General features: G+C 39.0%; 1 protein-coding gene across 2 annotated transcripts in view; it reads right to left on the reverse strand.

Moving 5' to 3' along the window:
• Nucleotides 1-14,007, reverse strand: part of CCDC186 (coiled-coil domain containing 186) — a 35,442-nt gene that overhangs the window by 14,403 nt on the left and 7,032 nt on the right. For both annotated transcript variants that reach the window (XM_030951143.1, XM_030951144.1), the window contains exons 2-6: nucleotides 6,605-7,295; nucleotides 4,278-4,404; nucleotides 2,182-2,310; nucleotides 1,047-1,259; nucleotides 193-312 (exon numbers count right to left, since the gene is read on the reverse strand). In XM_030951143.1, coding sequence (XP_030807003.1) covers nucleotides 193-312; nucleotides 1,047-1,259; nucleotides 2,182-2,310; nucleotides 4,278-4,404; nucleotides 6,605-7,278 — 1,263 coding nt within the window. In that variant the 5' untranslated portion in view covers nucleotides 7,279-7,295. The remainder of the gene's footprint in view (nucleotides 1-192; nucleotides 313-1,046; nucleotides 1,260-2,181; nucleotides 2,311-4,277; nucleotides 4,405-6,604; nucleotides 7,296-14,007) is intronic.

Here is a 14,007-nt window from a genome sequence, read left to right on the forward strand (position 1 = left end):
CATCCTCTCTTCACATTCCTTCAACATTTCCATTTCAGTATCACTATTTGACAGCACTATTCTGACTTTTGCTGCAGGTATTCAAATTAAACAAACACCACATTAGGAACAGTACATAAAAAGTAAATACTGCAACAACTACATTACTCTGACTATATTTTCATATAATGATATCAGCATCACTTCACCCACCTTGTGTGAATCCATTTCTGTTTTCAATTTGTTCTGAGCCCATTTTACTTTGATAACATGAGAATTGATTTCTTCTTTCAATTTTTCTATTTCTCTGTTGAGTCGAGTGGCTTCACCATCCTGAGAAAATTTTATAAAAAACCTATGAAATTAAGTGATCTAGTGTTTCTAGAATAAAACTCCAGTTATCAAGCTGGTTTTTTTTTTTGGTTAATGTCTGGGTTTTGAAAAATCATGCACATATTTCAGAATGCCTAATAATGCTTAAATCCAGTGGAAAAAAAACCCCATTAGTGTTGTGGTTTGAACAGCAATGTAAGGCTGCATTACTGTTAGTATATGTTAATAGTATATATCTGTGAAAAGCATCACAGAGGCAATTTTTGTTTCAGAAGCATAGTTTCTAGTCATTTATTAATTTTTGAATCTTCCACAAGAATTGTAAAACATAGCTGTGAAGGACTACCAAAAGAGAATACAGAGAAACATAGAAAAACAACAAAAAAAGACTGCAATAATTTAATGCCACTGCAATCTTTAAGAAAAATCTGAAGATAGAAGTTACTTCAAAATCTAGACAACTGAAACAAGCTGTCTTCTCAATTTTGTCAAAAAACAAAAAAAAAATCCCTAATGTTTCGCAAATTAATATTCAGGGAAATATTAAAAGGAACTTCAAAAAGACTGCAATGAGAACTGAGTAACTTTCTCCTTCCCTTGGAAGGAAGCCACTTTCACAGCTGTGCAGCAGAAACTAAATGAGAACAGGTTTCTTTTACCAAGTACAACAGCAAACAAGTGTTAGGGTTGTTCTGACAGTGCTTTTAATCAAGTCACAGCAGTACTTGAAGTACCTTTGTTTCATAGAGCTGGTGCAATCTTCCTTTTTCCTGAGAAAGTTGTTTGATTTTATTTGTAAGCTTTTCTATTTCTTTGTTTGCATCTCTCAGTCTCCTCTCCAGGCCCTCCTTTTCCTTTCGGAGGTCAAGCGACTCCTTCTCCCCACGGACGTATTTCATCACCATCGTCTCCTTCTCGTGCCGAGCTTCCTCACACTTCTTGTTTGCCTTGAAAAACACCAAAACACAAGGAATCATTGTACTTCAGAATTAACAAGATTTTTTTAGTATTGCAGTAGAGTAGCATAACAAGGCAGGACTCAAAAGCTCCAGTTTGACAAAGACTAACATTCAATTCCTCTTAAGCACTCAAATTACTTCTACTTCTAACAATAAATATTGTAACAGCTGCATCTTCACAGCTCAACATCTCAAATGAGTTATCAATACATGAGTAATTTGTTTTTTAGAAGGAAAGAAGTATAATGTTTAGGAACAAAATTTTGCAAATACTCAGTACTGGTACTCTGTTTTGCTTCATCCACATGCCAACTGCACAATCATTATCCAGTGGCTTATTTTGCAGCTGGATCACTTCCAGTGGCTTACTTTTATAGATTCCCCCCACCCCACCACTAACAAGTTCTGCTTCAAATTAGGAAAAATAAATAAAATCAGACACTGAGCTTTAGAATACATATAACTGAGAAAATACTTGGCATAATATGATATTAAAAAGAAAAAAAAATCCCAGATTTCAGTAATACATAAAGATAAAATAAGAGCTTTGTGCTGGAATTGAGAAAAATATTAATTTTTTGACAGCCCGTCTGAAAAAAGCTACTGCCAGATTTTAGCTCCTTTTGAATCAAGTTCAGCTCACAGGTAAAGAAAATTGAGATTTCCTTGAGAGCTGAATTCAATACATATAAAAATAGGTATTTTTTAAAAGAGTTATCAGGCATTCTGAAGTGTCAACAGCTATTTGGAAATTCACTGCTGACAGTTATCCAAAATGCATATGTAACTGCACACTAGCAGCTCCAATTTTGGAAAATTCTATCTTACTTAGTGATCCTGTATGTTTCCTACAAGAACCAAGTTTGTTCAGTAATGTAGATGTTCAATAGTTTGAGTTTTTCCATATTACCTGTTCCATTCGAATGGCCATCTCTTTATGCAACTGCTGAATAGTATTTTTGGCTGCTGCATCTTGAGTTACAAGTCTGTCTTTGCTAGCTTTCACTTCTTTATTAAGCTCTTCTATTCTTGCTTCCAGCTAAAATACAACATCATGATATATAATTATAGGGAAAATAGCTCTTTGATCATGTTTTATACAGGCAGGCACATTTCACATAAAATTAGATGCTTCAATAGATATTTACCTGTATTTTACACTCATCAGGCTGCAACCACCCATATCAACATCTAGCTTTGAATGAGTATCAAAAGCATGAAAGATGTCAATTCTCATCTCCAGTGACAGTGAAGATGCTTCAAACCAAATAAAACACCAGGCACGGTAATTTACTACACATAACAGACTGACAGCAAGTCAGAGAGCTGCCAGAGAAGAGCTGGCTGCTATCTGAGGTTGCTTCACCTTCCATCCTTTTGTTCCTATCCTTGTGTCATATCCTTCACCATGCCAGCAAAGCAGCCATGCATTCATACTGAAATGGACTGGGAATTAATTCATTGAAAAAAATCACTCAGCAAATAAAGATGAGCTTAGTCATCATGCTGGCACTTTTTTTAGCCACCTAGTGAACCAAGTCAGAGACCTGATCCAGCTGAAGAATAATCCCCAGTGTTAACTGGAACACCTCCCAGAGTGTGCTCCCTGCCAAGTCATGCAAATCCAGCAGGAGCAGTGTGGTGCCTGCAAAGGCTGTGACACTGCCCAAACCTTGTTCAAATTGTGCCTCACAACTCTCCTCTTGTCCCAGGGGAAAGCCAGCTCACCCAGGTTGGGGGTTTTGTTTTTGTTTGTTTGCTTTGGAGGAGAAGTGGCAGGATCCCAGGATCAGTACTGTACGTTCTGTGCAGTCCCAAGCTGCTGTGTAAGAGGCAAGAACCACCCAATTTGCTTCTGTTACCACACCATGACTTGACCACACTTTGTTCAGCTCTGAAAATGCATCATTTGCCAGAGAAAAAGCTTCACATGTACAAGCAGGCAGGTACAGTTTGTTTAGAGCTGTGAGTGCAGCCAAGCTTTCATTTACGTAGAAGTTACCATAATGCACTAACACAGAAATTCCAACAATAAAACACCACCTTCACAAATGAAAAAAATGCAAGTGATTCTCTGCAATGTCTCTTACAGCTCAAGTGCTACAAACAGTCATATAAAAACTATTATAGTCCAAAAGAATATTTTCTGAAATCACTTGCAAGCATGTAGTATCACCAATACCTTCACAAATACTTTTTTTCAGAATGGAATAAAGCAACTGCAGCATGACAGAGCTTCAAGAAATCATACATGACTCATGACACAGCTACCATGGAAATACAGCCAAGAAAGAATGAGGGAGCTGCTCATACTGGTTTATTCAGGCACAAGCAATTCCAATTTGTAGCCTAAAAATAACACTTTTCAGTCATATCATGGATATTCAAATATTCTCTGAAATCAACCATGAATATATTACATGAATATATTCCTCTAGAACACTTCAAGCCTGACACCCTGCTCTGTGAACAGATCTCTGTGTGATGCAGACACCAACAAAGAAACCTGACAACCAGGATAGTCACCAGCACTTGGACAAACAGAAATTAATATTTTAAATGTTTCTCTTGCCAGATTTCCAAGATATAACCTGTAATCAGTTTATAAAGCTGGCCAGCCAGCTGCAGGGACATCAGCAGATAGCTGGTAACAGCCAAGCAGTGACATCTGCTGTGAAGCCTTTTCCTCCCACAGTAAACCAGCCTCCACCATGCACACACCATGGTCCTCCTTGGCCTGCTGGGGTTCTAACAAGCCCCTGAGAAAATGCCTGTATTTAGTACCTGCTACTACCACAGCAGAGACTTCCAGATAAAGAACATTTATGGGGTGGGGATCCAGAAAGTCAGCTTATCCAAATTCACTAAAGGCATTTAGACAATTTCTTGGAATACAAGAGTAGATTTATCCTCTTAAAAAGCTTAGGATAATAAGCATGGAAATCAACAGTGGCAACAGTGACACAGGTGAAATACTAACCAGCACTTCTGTTTTGTTATCTGTACCTGTTTAATAATGCTGAGGTGCTGCTTTTCTGTTTCTGTTCGTTTTTTCAATTCATCTTTTAAGTTGTCCTTTTCTGAGCAAATTTCCAAAATCAGTTCCTGATGCTTTTTATTTTCTTTAATCAATCTGTAAAGAAAAAAAAATTTAAAAAGGTACATCAGTAGTGGGGTTTTCTGGTTGCTTGTTTTCAATCTCAAGAAACATGGTTTTTGCTCATCGATCTGCAAGCTTTATTGAAGCCAGAAACCCTTAAAAATCCATGAAAGCTTTACAAAAAAAAAAAAAAAAGAGGAATGTTGTGCATGTGGAACTTCACTCCAAAACAGCAAGCAGCAGCCTCGAGAGGAAACTGCTTGTTTCAGCATTTTAGGGTTGTTGTGGTTCATAATGACATGGGACATATGGTAACTCTATGAAACTAGGAAATTGTAAATGCTAGTAATTTTAAGGTAATGGAATACAGTAACTTCCAGTCAGATAGTCCCACCAGTCATTTGTCTGAAAACACAGAGATATTATTCATTTCATGGATTTCTCAGAGTACCCATGAGGTTCACAACCTGGTAAGAAACAGAATCCTGATTTTTTTAAAGAAAGGTAACAGGTATCTGTGCCCATGCTCTTTATAAAGTTCAATTTTCAGCAGTAATTCCAGTTCACCTGTCTGTAGCCAACTCAGACCTAGTTTGACATTCTAACACAAAACTCAGAAGTTACATTGTCAGAACTGCTGAATTAACAGTCTCACACGTATTTACATGTTTGCAGATACTATTACATGGTGGGTATTTTATGCCACAAAATGCATGATTTTGTGGGAGGCATGCATTTACCTGAAAAAGATACTTAATTATCCCTTTGTTGAAAAAAAAAATTCTGAACAAACTGGTCTCCTAAACTGTAAGGAATTCAAAACCATCAGTTAACAAAGAGTACTTGTGATCTGTTTTTTAATCTATTAATGAATATTCCAGGATTACAAATTCTTAATTCATGCCACAGCTGCTGACATACATATTTAGATCTGATCACAGGAGACAACTGGGCTATTTCCAGAATGATGTTACAAGAAATTCTGCTGATCATCAAGTAAGGGACAAAACAAACACAACCCAGAATACCCTTTGGACCAAACACAAAATGCTCCACAGCAGTTTCATACTCTTGAGGTGAGTTCCCAAGTGTCAAATGGTTCCAGCTGCCCAACAGAGACATGGTTTTACATAAAGCCTTCTGCATGTATATATAACATACATACATTTAAAACCACTTGTCTCTGAGGAAGTAATTGGTCCGTGGCTGAAAATGCTGCCCTGCCTCTGAGTTTACCATGGATAAGTAAAACTCTTTACCTCATGATCTCCTGGAATTATCCCTCTCTACAAACCCACTACTTCAGATTCCCACTCCCCCTCTGTAACTTCTGAATGTCTAACTGTGCACTCTCGAGCTTTCCTGTCATCAGCTGACTCTCCTCACATGGATGGTTTCTGTCAGAGGTTAACTGGTGAAGTGCAACAGAATACTTTCCCTACTGGGACTCCCTCCCCCTGTCTGGCTTCCCTTCCTTTGATGTCCTCCTATATAAAGTTAGAGGCTACATTTTGTTAGCAAAAAACCATTTCTAACGAGGCAGCAGAGTATTAAATGCCAAGTAAGGAATCATTAAATCAAGCAATGAACTGGCTTTTGATGAACAGAAATATTCATGTTGAATACTGCCTGGTAGAACTATTAAGCCCATTTAATTATAACACTTATAAGCCATGCATTTCAGAAGTCCTCCTAAAAAACATGCAGAGTACTTTATCTATATATGGCACTTCCAAATCAAACAATACTCTCATCTGATTAACAACTTTGCTAGATGACAGCAGGAGATTGTATACTACTAGAAAAAGAAACAAGCAATTCTGAACATAAATAAAATGCCCATTGTGGGAGTTAGTACTTTCAAAGATTCATTTCTGCACAGACACATATGGACTGAATGAATCCTGGACTATTTTTACATCACCATTACTGCTGCAGTATTTAAGTAATTCTAGACATTGGCAAGCTATTCAATGACACAGTTGGCTATTCAGATCCTGCCAAATCCTGCAAGAATTCAGACATCTAAGCACACAATTTTATTTACAAGTACATTCCACAAGTAAAAACTATTCCTTGCATAAAACAATTTTAAAAAATTTCATTAACTATCCCCATACCAACTCAAGACAACTTGCTTCATACCAAAATGTTGTATGCAGGTGCACACAACGTGCAGACAAAATTGTTCAGCACACACCTCCAACTTTGAAGCACATACTCAAATACTCACTTTGTAATAGTTTGTTCTTGCTGTAGGTATTTATCTTGTACACATTTTTCAAACACAGCCAAGGCATGTTCACCCTTCTGCACACCGTTGGGGAGCTTTGGTTCTTTTGAAAAATCTGTGGATAAGAGTTCAGACTCTATTTCCTTTAGCAAATCCTCCTGTGAGGAAGTCTGATGTATTGTGGAAATAAGTTTCTTTGTGCAGTCTGTGTCATAAGGACTTTCTGAATAGATTTTATCACCTGATTTTTTCACAAAGTCAGACTCCTCCCTTAGATCCTGCAATATTTCCATTAATGATTGTTCTGTCTGGTTAGTTTTTGGATCATGTTGTTCAAGTTCTTCACTAGGTAGATGTTCTGGTTTTGTGGAGCCATCTGCCTTTGTTTCACAGTAGGCACTGGCAGAGGAGTCTGTCCCTCCGCACTGCTGCTGTCCTTCTGCTGGGGCCCCACTGCTGCTGGTGCCAACAGCTGCTGCATCCTGATCCAGGGGCAAGGAACTCAACTCCCTCTCCAAGACACCAGCATCACCCCCAGTGCAACTGATGCTTGGGCATTCCTCCACTCCAGGTGTTTTATCAGCCTTCTCATTATCTGGGGACTTGCAAGAGGCATCATCTGACAGATTGACTGGCTCCAGTGTGCTCTGCATTTCTGGCAAATGTTCCTCCATAATCTTCCTTTGCAAATCTAGATGGAGAATTCATATTACAACATATTATATACAATATCAAAAGAGACTGAGATAGAGGGAATAAAGGCTACTAGAAAGTAAAATTCAAAGTGAAAAAGTATTTAGGTACATGTTTTACAGAGTTTGTTGATCTTTCAGCCCAACCTTTAAGTAAATGCTCCAATACAAGTTTTTCTAATAGAAGGTGAGAAATGAGGCATAGTAAACAGGAAGCAGAGAGACAGTAAATGCCAAGACAATAAAAAAGCAGAACTTCTTAGAATTAATAATTCTACCATTTAAATCCACAAAAATTCCAAGTAATCACTTCTAAAAAATACTTCATGACAATAAATAACCCAAAAAGATTAAGCATCCAGGGTCTTAAAGCTTTCACTTCCCTATAGATGATTTGAAAGCAACAACATGTCTTGACTTACTCATTTTTACAACATAGGGTAACTCCCTGGTCCAGCCAGAATACCCAATTTCCTCAGTCATGTCCTCACTGAGCATCCATACAGCAAAAAGCATCTGTACCCAGGAAACTAAGGGAAGGGGCTAGGGGAGGATGGGGGTGAGATTCTCTTTTCCCATCTCTTTTCAAGCAACTCAAATCCCCTTTGGAAGAGCACAGATGGTCTGTGGCAGATCTGCTCTCTCAAACAGTAGCTTGCAGAGCAAGGACTTGAAAAGCTCAGTAGAAGCTCTCTAGGAGGACACCACAGTGAGAACCAAATAGCCAGAATAATTACGGAAGAGCCTGGCTATAATACTTTTTGACTTAGAATACTTTTTCAGGAATCCCAGATGGGCCAGTATCTGAGAAGACTACTGGCATTTTTAGCAAGCACAGGAAGCCCTTATTTCTATTAGGAGAAATTCATTACAGCAGTCCTAACCTTTATATGCAACCCTATCCTCCTACATTGGATAATTTAGGCTATTTATAAACAAGGCAAACTTTTCATTTATAAATTCAACTCTGCTATTCCTAGAGCTATCTCAAAGGAAGTGCTTACTTGCCACATGAAACTCGTTTCCATCCTTGCTTTCTGACTCGTTCAGCTCTCCCTTACACAGCCAGGCCATCTGAGCCCCTCAGGTATTTGCTCCATGCTCCTCCCTTTGCCTCAGCCTGGAAGGAAACCCCTTTGTGCTGTTTGGCTTCGCTCCACTCCCTCAGAGTGCTGCCCTATTAACCAACACTTCCTACTGAGGCTCACATTGTTGAAAGAGGGGTTTATGAACCCCATTAGGCCTGTCACCGATTTCTACCACTGTCACCTTTCACCGTTAGGCACAAAAAGCAGCTCCAGCCCAGCTCTTTCTACCAGGAAACAGCATCCCCCAAAACACCTCCCACAAGCACCTGAAACCTACAGCTGGGCTACAACTGGCATTCAATCAACAAGGGGGAAGCACATGGAAAACTGAGCATTCAGCTGAGAGTATGGAAGGGAACATATCACAACTGGACAAGAGCCACAAATCAGCAAATGAGAATCACACATTTTTTAAGCAATAAGCAAACAACTTTTCCTTTTTTGGTTTCCAAGCAAAAAAAGTCCCCAATGCTACAGCCTCTAACGCAGTAGAAATCAGCAGGACCCAGAACACAACTGGTAAGGGAGAGGTACAAATGAGGACAGAGATGGGGAATGAGAGAGTCTGTATAATGTGACAACGATTCCCCATTCTACAAACAGATCTTCTCTGGTATTAATAAAATCCCTGATTACCCTTTGCTTCAAAAGATTTATGTTCAGGTCAACACTGGAACCAGCAAATCTCACTGCTTGGTTTGTGCAGTCCGAACAAATGCTCTTTTGGAACCCATCCACCCTTTGATAACTTCTGCTAGTAATGGAAGTTCACAATGTACTATTATTCTCAAACAAAACAAACCCAACTGACAGTCTCAATGTGAAAGTAAAAGTGAACATAACTGCAAGAAAAAGTATTTAATTTGATAGTCGCAGAACACATTAGTTCCTACTTAATTAAAATGCTGTTAAAAACCAATGCTTTCAGACTAGTGCACTTTAAACAATCAATAATCACAAGATAATTTGCCAATTATGCAGTTAAGAAAGAAGAAAAATTCACCTTCTAGTATCTGTTCCCTCTTGTCAAAAGAAGTTTATAATCCACTTCACACTCAGCTGTAAAAGATACTGTATTAGCATAAAGCTGAGGAACTGGTTTTTTCTCTAGTAGTTACTCTAGTCAAAGTTCTGGATGATGCTTTCTCTGCAATGATCAGAGGGGGTTTTCTACCTCGTTTAAGCCTTTCTTAAGGTACTTCTGAAGTACTACAGAGCATCCCAAAATGTGCAGTTGTTTGATGTACCACTGCCTCAAACGTGCTTGTGACTGCCCAGCTGGTGCAGTTCACCTTTACCACAAGAAAGGGAGTGGTAAAATTGGATACATGAACTCCCGTGTTGGTTGTTACACATAAAATTTCCAGTCAGCAAGCTGGAGGGTATTTATCTCCATATGGAAGTAACAAGTGAAAAATACAGCCCTGTTAAAGAGCACATTAGGAAGGTCACTCAGTTTTCTTTTTATTGTGTTACTTCCTTCTGTAAATAATACTGTGAATTACCATTACAAAGACTAATCTACATGGAATCAGAAATACAATTATTTGCACAACCCAGTCACAGAGAAAAAAAGAGCCACTGACTCCATTCCAAATAACTTAGTTATTATTAATCATAAATAAAGTGCAGGTTTTATATCAAACACATGAGGAATCTGAGTAATGACTATACAAATCAGTTAAAGCATGGAAAGTAAATTATGATGATTTAGTGTTCCCTGAAGTTGTACTTTAATTTTCAGTGGTACCTAGAATATAATTTACCACATTAAGTTCACAGTCTTTATGATTCCAATACACTGGATTTAGCCTTATCTGCCCAAATCTACCTGCACCTATCTGAACCTATGTATGACATACATAGATTTTTTCCTCCCTACTGTCAATGAATAATATTAGCTTTTACCTTCTAATTACTAACTCTTAAACAGAAATTAAATAATTGATCACAGGATCACAGTTTATTTTCACACCAGAAACGGGCAGACAAAGAACTCATGTGGAGCAGCTGTCAATGCAAGTTCACACTGCCATTCAAATACCTCCTGAATATTCAAAGTTTATTCTGCCTACCTCAGGCAACTGAATATAACAGCTACTTCCTATATACTGCCAGAGACAGAAAACTGCAGAGATGTCACTAGAGAAAAGGCTCATGGTTTGTAAGCAAAACATTTTGTGTGACAGAAGAATCAGTCTAGTAGCAGCCAGTTGAGATGAAACATGCTAATATTTGACTGTTTCACATCAAATACAAAATCCATCAAGCTCTAGATAGTATTTGGACACCACCTGATAGGAGGTCCATGCCTTATCAGGTTTAATATCCGTCTTGTATTACCCTACTAAAATTACTTTTTCAAAATCAGGGATGTACTAAGGTTATGCATACTGCATTAAGGAAACAAAATAGTTTAGTGCCTCTTATGATGTCTTCAGAAGGCATCAAAAACAATCAGAAACGTAAATCTTGACTGAAGCAAGTGAACTGGCTTATGTAATGATATGCTTAAACATCAAACAAGCACAGTGCATTGAGTGACAGCAAAGTGCTGGGTTCTTGCATTGTTCTGCAAAGCTTCTACCTTCAACCACGTACTCTGCTCCTTCCTTAGGCCTGACCATTACCTTGACAGCAGGGAGAAATGTGATGTTTGTCTCACTCTGAAGTGTAAGTCCCTTCCGCTGAACTTCTCAAAGCAGCACCCAGAGTGGCCCAGCCCAAGCCTGCCTGCCCACATACCATGAATGACTGCCATCCATCTAGGGCAGCATGAGAAAAGCTCTGTCACTGCCCTGTGACACTTTCTGCAGCTGTGACAGGACTCGTGTAACTGGTCTGACCAGCTGTCCTCTGTTTTACAGCTCACAATTAGTCTGACACTCCACACATCCTCCCAGTGCTCCTGTTCCTCAGCAGAGGAGGCAGCTGGCTGTGCTCTCCCCCAGTGCAGGGACACAAAGCCATGCAAGTGGAATTACATCAGTTCAGATGCTGGTGATGAGAGCAGCAGGAATGAGGAACAGGAGCACAGCTCAGCCACGTTTGCAAAACACCTCCCTACAAATCAGAATACAAGCAAGTTGTACCCTTCAAAACCAAAGCTGCCTTTTCTTCAAACAGCCAGTGTTTTTTCTCATCACAGACATGTCCTTCAAAGATGCAGAGAGCATACATACTTTTCATCATTACTCACAAAACTAAGTTTAAATCTACCCCAGCACAGATGATCTCCAAGTTCCAATGTAACATCTCAAATGAGTAAGTAGTTAAATAGCCGGCAGAGGACACACAACACTTAAGGCTGGTACTGGCAAGGGTTACAGCCATTTATCACACTACTTCAACTAAGATGTGCTTAACTGCTAAACTGCTGATAGCACAGCTGACTGGAATCAGAGGCAGGGAGCAGAGAGCCTGCCAAAGGAGCACGTGAACAGCACACCAGCTTTTGAATACAAATGTCTCCCAGGTATGGCAGTGAATAATACAAAGACTCAGGAAACAGCAATTTTTTATTTCACTTTCTGTTACACAACAGAAACGTCTTCTATTAACTGCTAATCAAATCATAAGAACAAATATGACAAGGAGTCAATTAAGCTCTTCAAGGAAGTATCTGACACAGTATAAATATTGATTATCCTGGGAGAACATCAAAAATCTCAATACACATTCCTGTAACATGCCAACAAAAGAAAGAAAAAAATTTCCTGTAGCTGCCTTCAGCAGCAGTCCAGAGAAGCTCATGCTGTAACAGCAAATTCTCACTTCAGAGTCCATCCACTGGCACAGAGAAAAGCAGTTTCTGTAGCACTCAGTCCTCCTCTTTCCTCTGCTTACACTCCTAACTTTCTAAGGAAGCTGTTGGCACCCTCGTCCCTTGGCTGGTTATCCACTGTACTGATTGAAAATCCTTCCTACCATGGCAGTACTGCTAATTCTGATTAGGAACACCACTTTTCCCAGCTCCAGCCTGCTATCCAATGAATACAGGCAACGTTCTGGTCTGTTTTAATTCAATATTATGCCATTTCAAACTGCTTGTCTTTTCAATCTTCCTATTGAATGTAAACGTGATTCTTTTAAATCCCTGACTACAAAGGCCTTTCTTAAGCAGATGCACTACTAATGCTGAAATTCAATTTCATAAAATGGGCAGAATTTGACCCAAACTCTCAATACCTATGTTGTAAATATTTAAGAAAGAGGAAAAATACTTTGTTTCAGCCAATTTCAAAACACAAGTGAGATGACAGCTAAAGAAACACATTAAATGATAACTATAGGAAACCTTCAGTGAGGTGTGGCTGCCTAGAAGACTTCACTAAAAACAAGGGAATAAAAGAAAGTGTGCCTTGTCACCTAGTAACTATCACAATGGGGTTCTTTACAACAAACAGATTAAAGAATGACAGAAATGTGTGCCTGGGGTGGTTCTGTAAGCAAACTTAAGGTCAAGGTCCTGAGAAACAAAAATCACTGCTTCAAGAGAAAAAAAATATATTTACACCTCAATGCATAAAAATACTGCAGAGAGAGGGGCAAAAAAGGGCAGGAAGGAATAATGCTTCACACACAAGTGTGTGCATATACAAAACCTTGTTCAACTCAGGCTTGAAATGAAAGTGAAGAGCATTGAGCTAAGTGACTCTGAGGCAGAAAACCTTCTGAAAGGGGAGTAATAAAAACTTAATACAGCAAATGCAGTTTACTGGACACCAGATACATTCAACTACACATTACATAATATAATAACCAGTAGCAGTCAATTCTTTTAGTTCCTTTCAACAATAAAGGGTTTTGCATCATCTTTGGGCAGATGTTTTCCACTCCAGGCTATGCTCTGGAATCATCTACTCTCCAAAAAATACACATGCAATCCACAAAATTGTGAAAATGCATTTCTCACTCCAGCTCAGACCATATTTGCTGTTTACCACTGGATATTTAAAAAGCATCCAGACAGGTTTTATAGGATATGAACTAAGCTCACTTTTAAACAGAAGTACAAGGTAGCTTTCCTCTTTCCATTTCACATCAGTCACAGCAGTACTCAAATTTCCTGTAGTAATGGACTAAAGTCTCAAAAACACTCAGAGGTGCCATAGAGCTGTGATGCATTTAAGAGAGCAGGTGGGGGACAAGGAAAGGAGTGATGCAGTGCTCCAGCAGTCACTCCAACACTCAGCACTGTCCTAAGTACCATGACATTGCCTGGCAAGCAGCTCAATGGCAGAAAAACCTGGTGACACCAACACAAGCAGCCCAAGATCCCAGAAGTCCTTACTGCTCTTATTCTGATGTCACCTCAGGACTCAGAGCTGCTTTGTCACTGCACTGTGTACTGTAAACTTGCTAAGGAATCACTGCACACCTCTAAACAAAGTCCACATATTACAGGAAAAACCTACCTAGAAAATAAGGCCCTTGAAATTGCTTCAGAGCAATTCTGTTCATGCTGTAATTTGTGATCTGTACTTCCTGGTTCTTTCTCAAGAACTGGATGATAACTCACAAAATTCCTGCTGTTCCACTTTATTTTCTTTTCCAAGATGGCACATTCTGAAGATCAGTTCCACTGAAAATTCATCATAAAAATCCAAGCAAACATCCTTAA

Source organism: Camarhynchus parvulus, chromosome 6, assembly GCF_901933205.1.
Source record: "Camarhynchus parvulus chromosome 6, STF_HiC, whole genome shotgun sequence".
Taxonomy (NCBI): domain Eukaryota; kingdom Metazoa; phylum Chordata; class Aves; order Passeriformes; family Thraupidae; genus Camarhynchus; species Camarhynchus parvulus.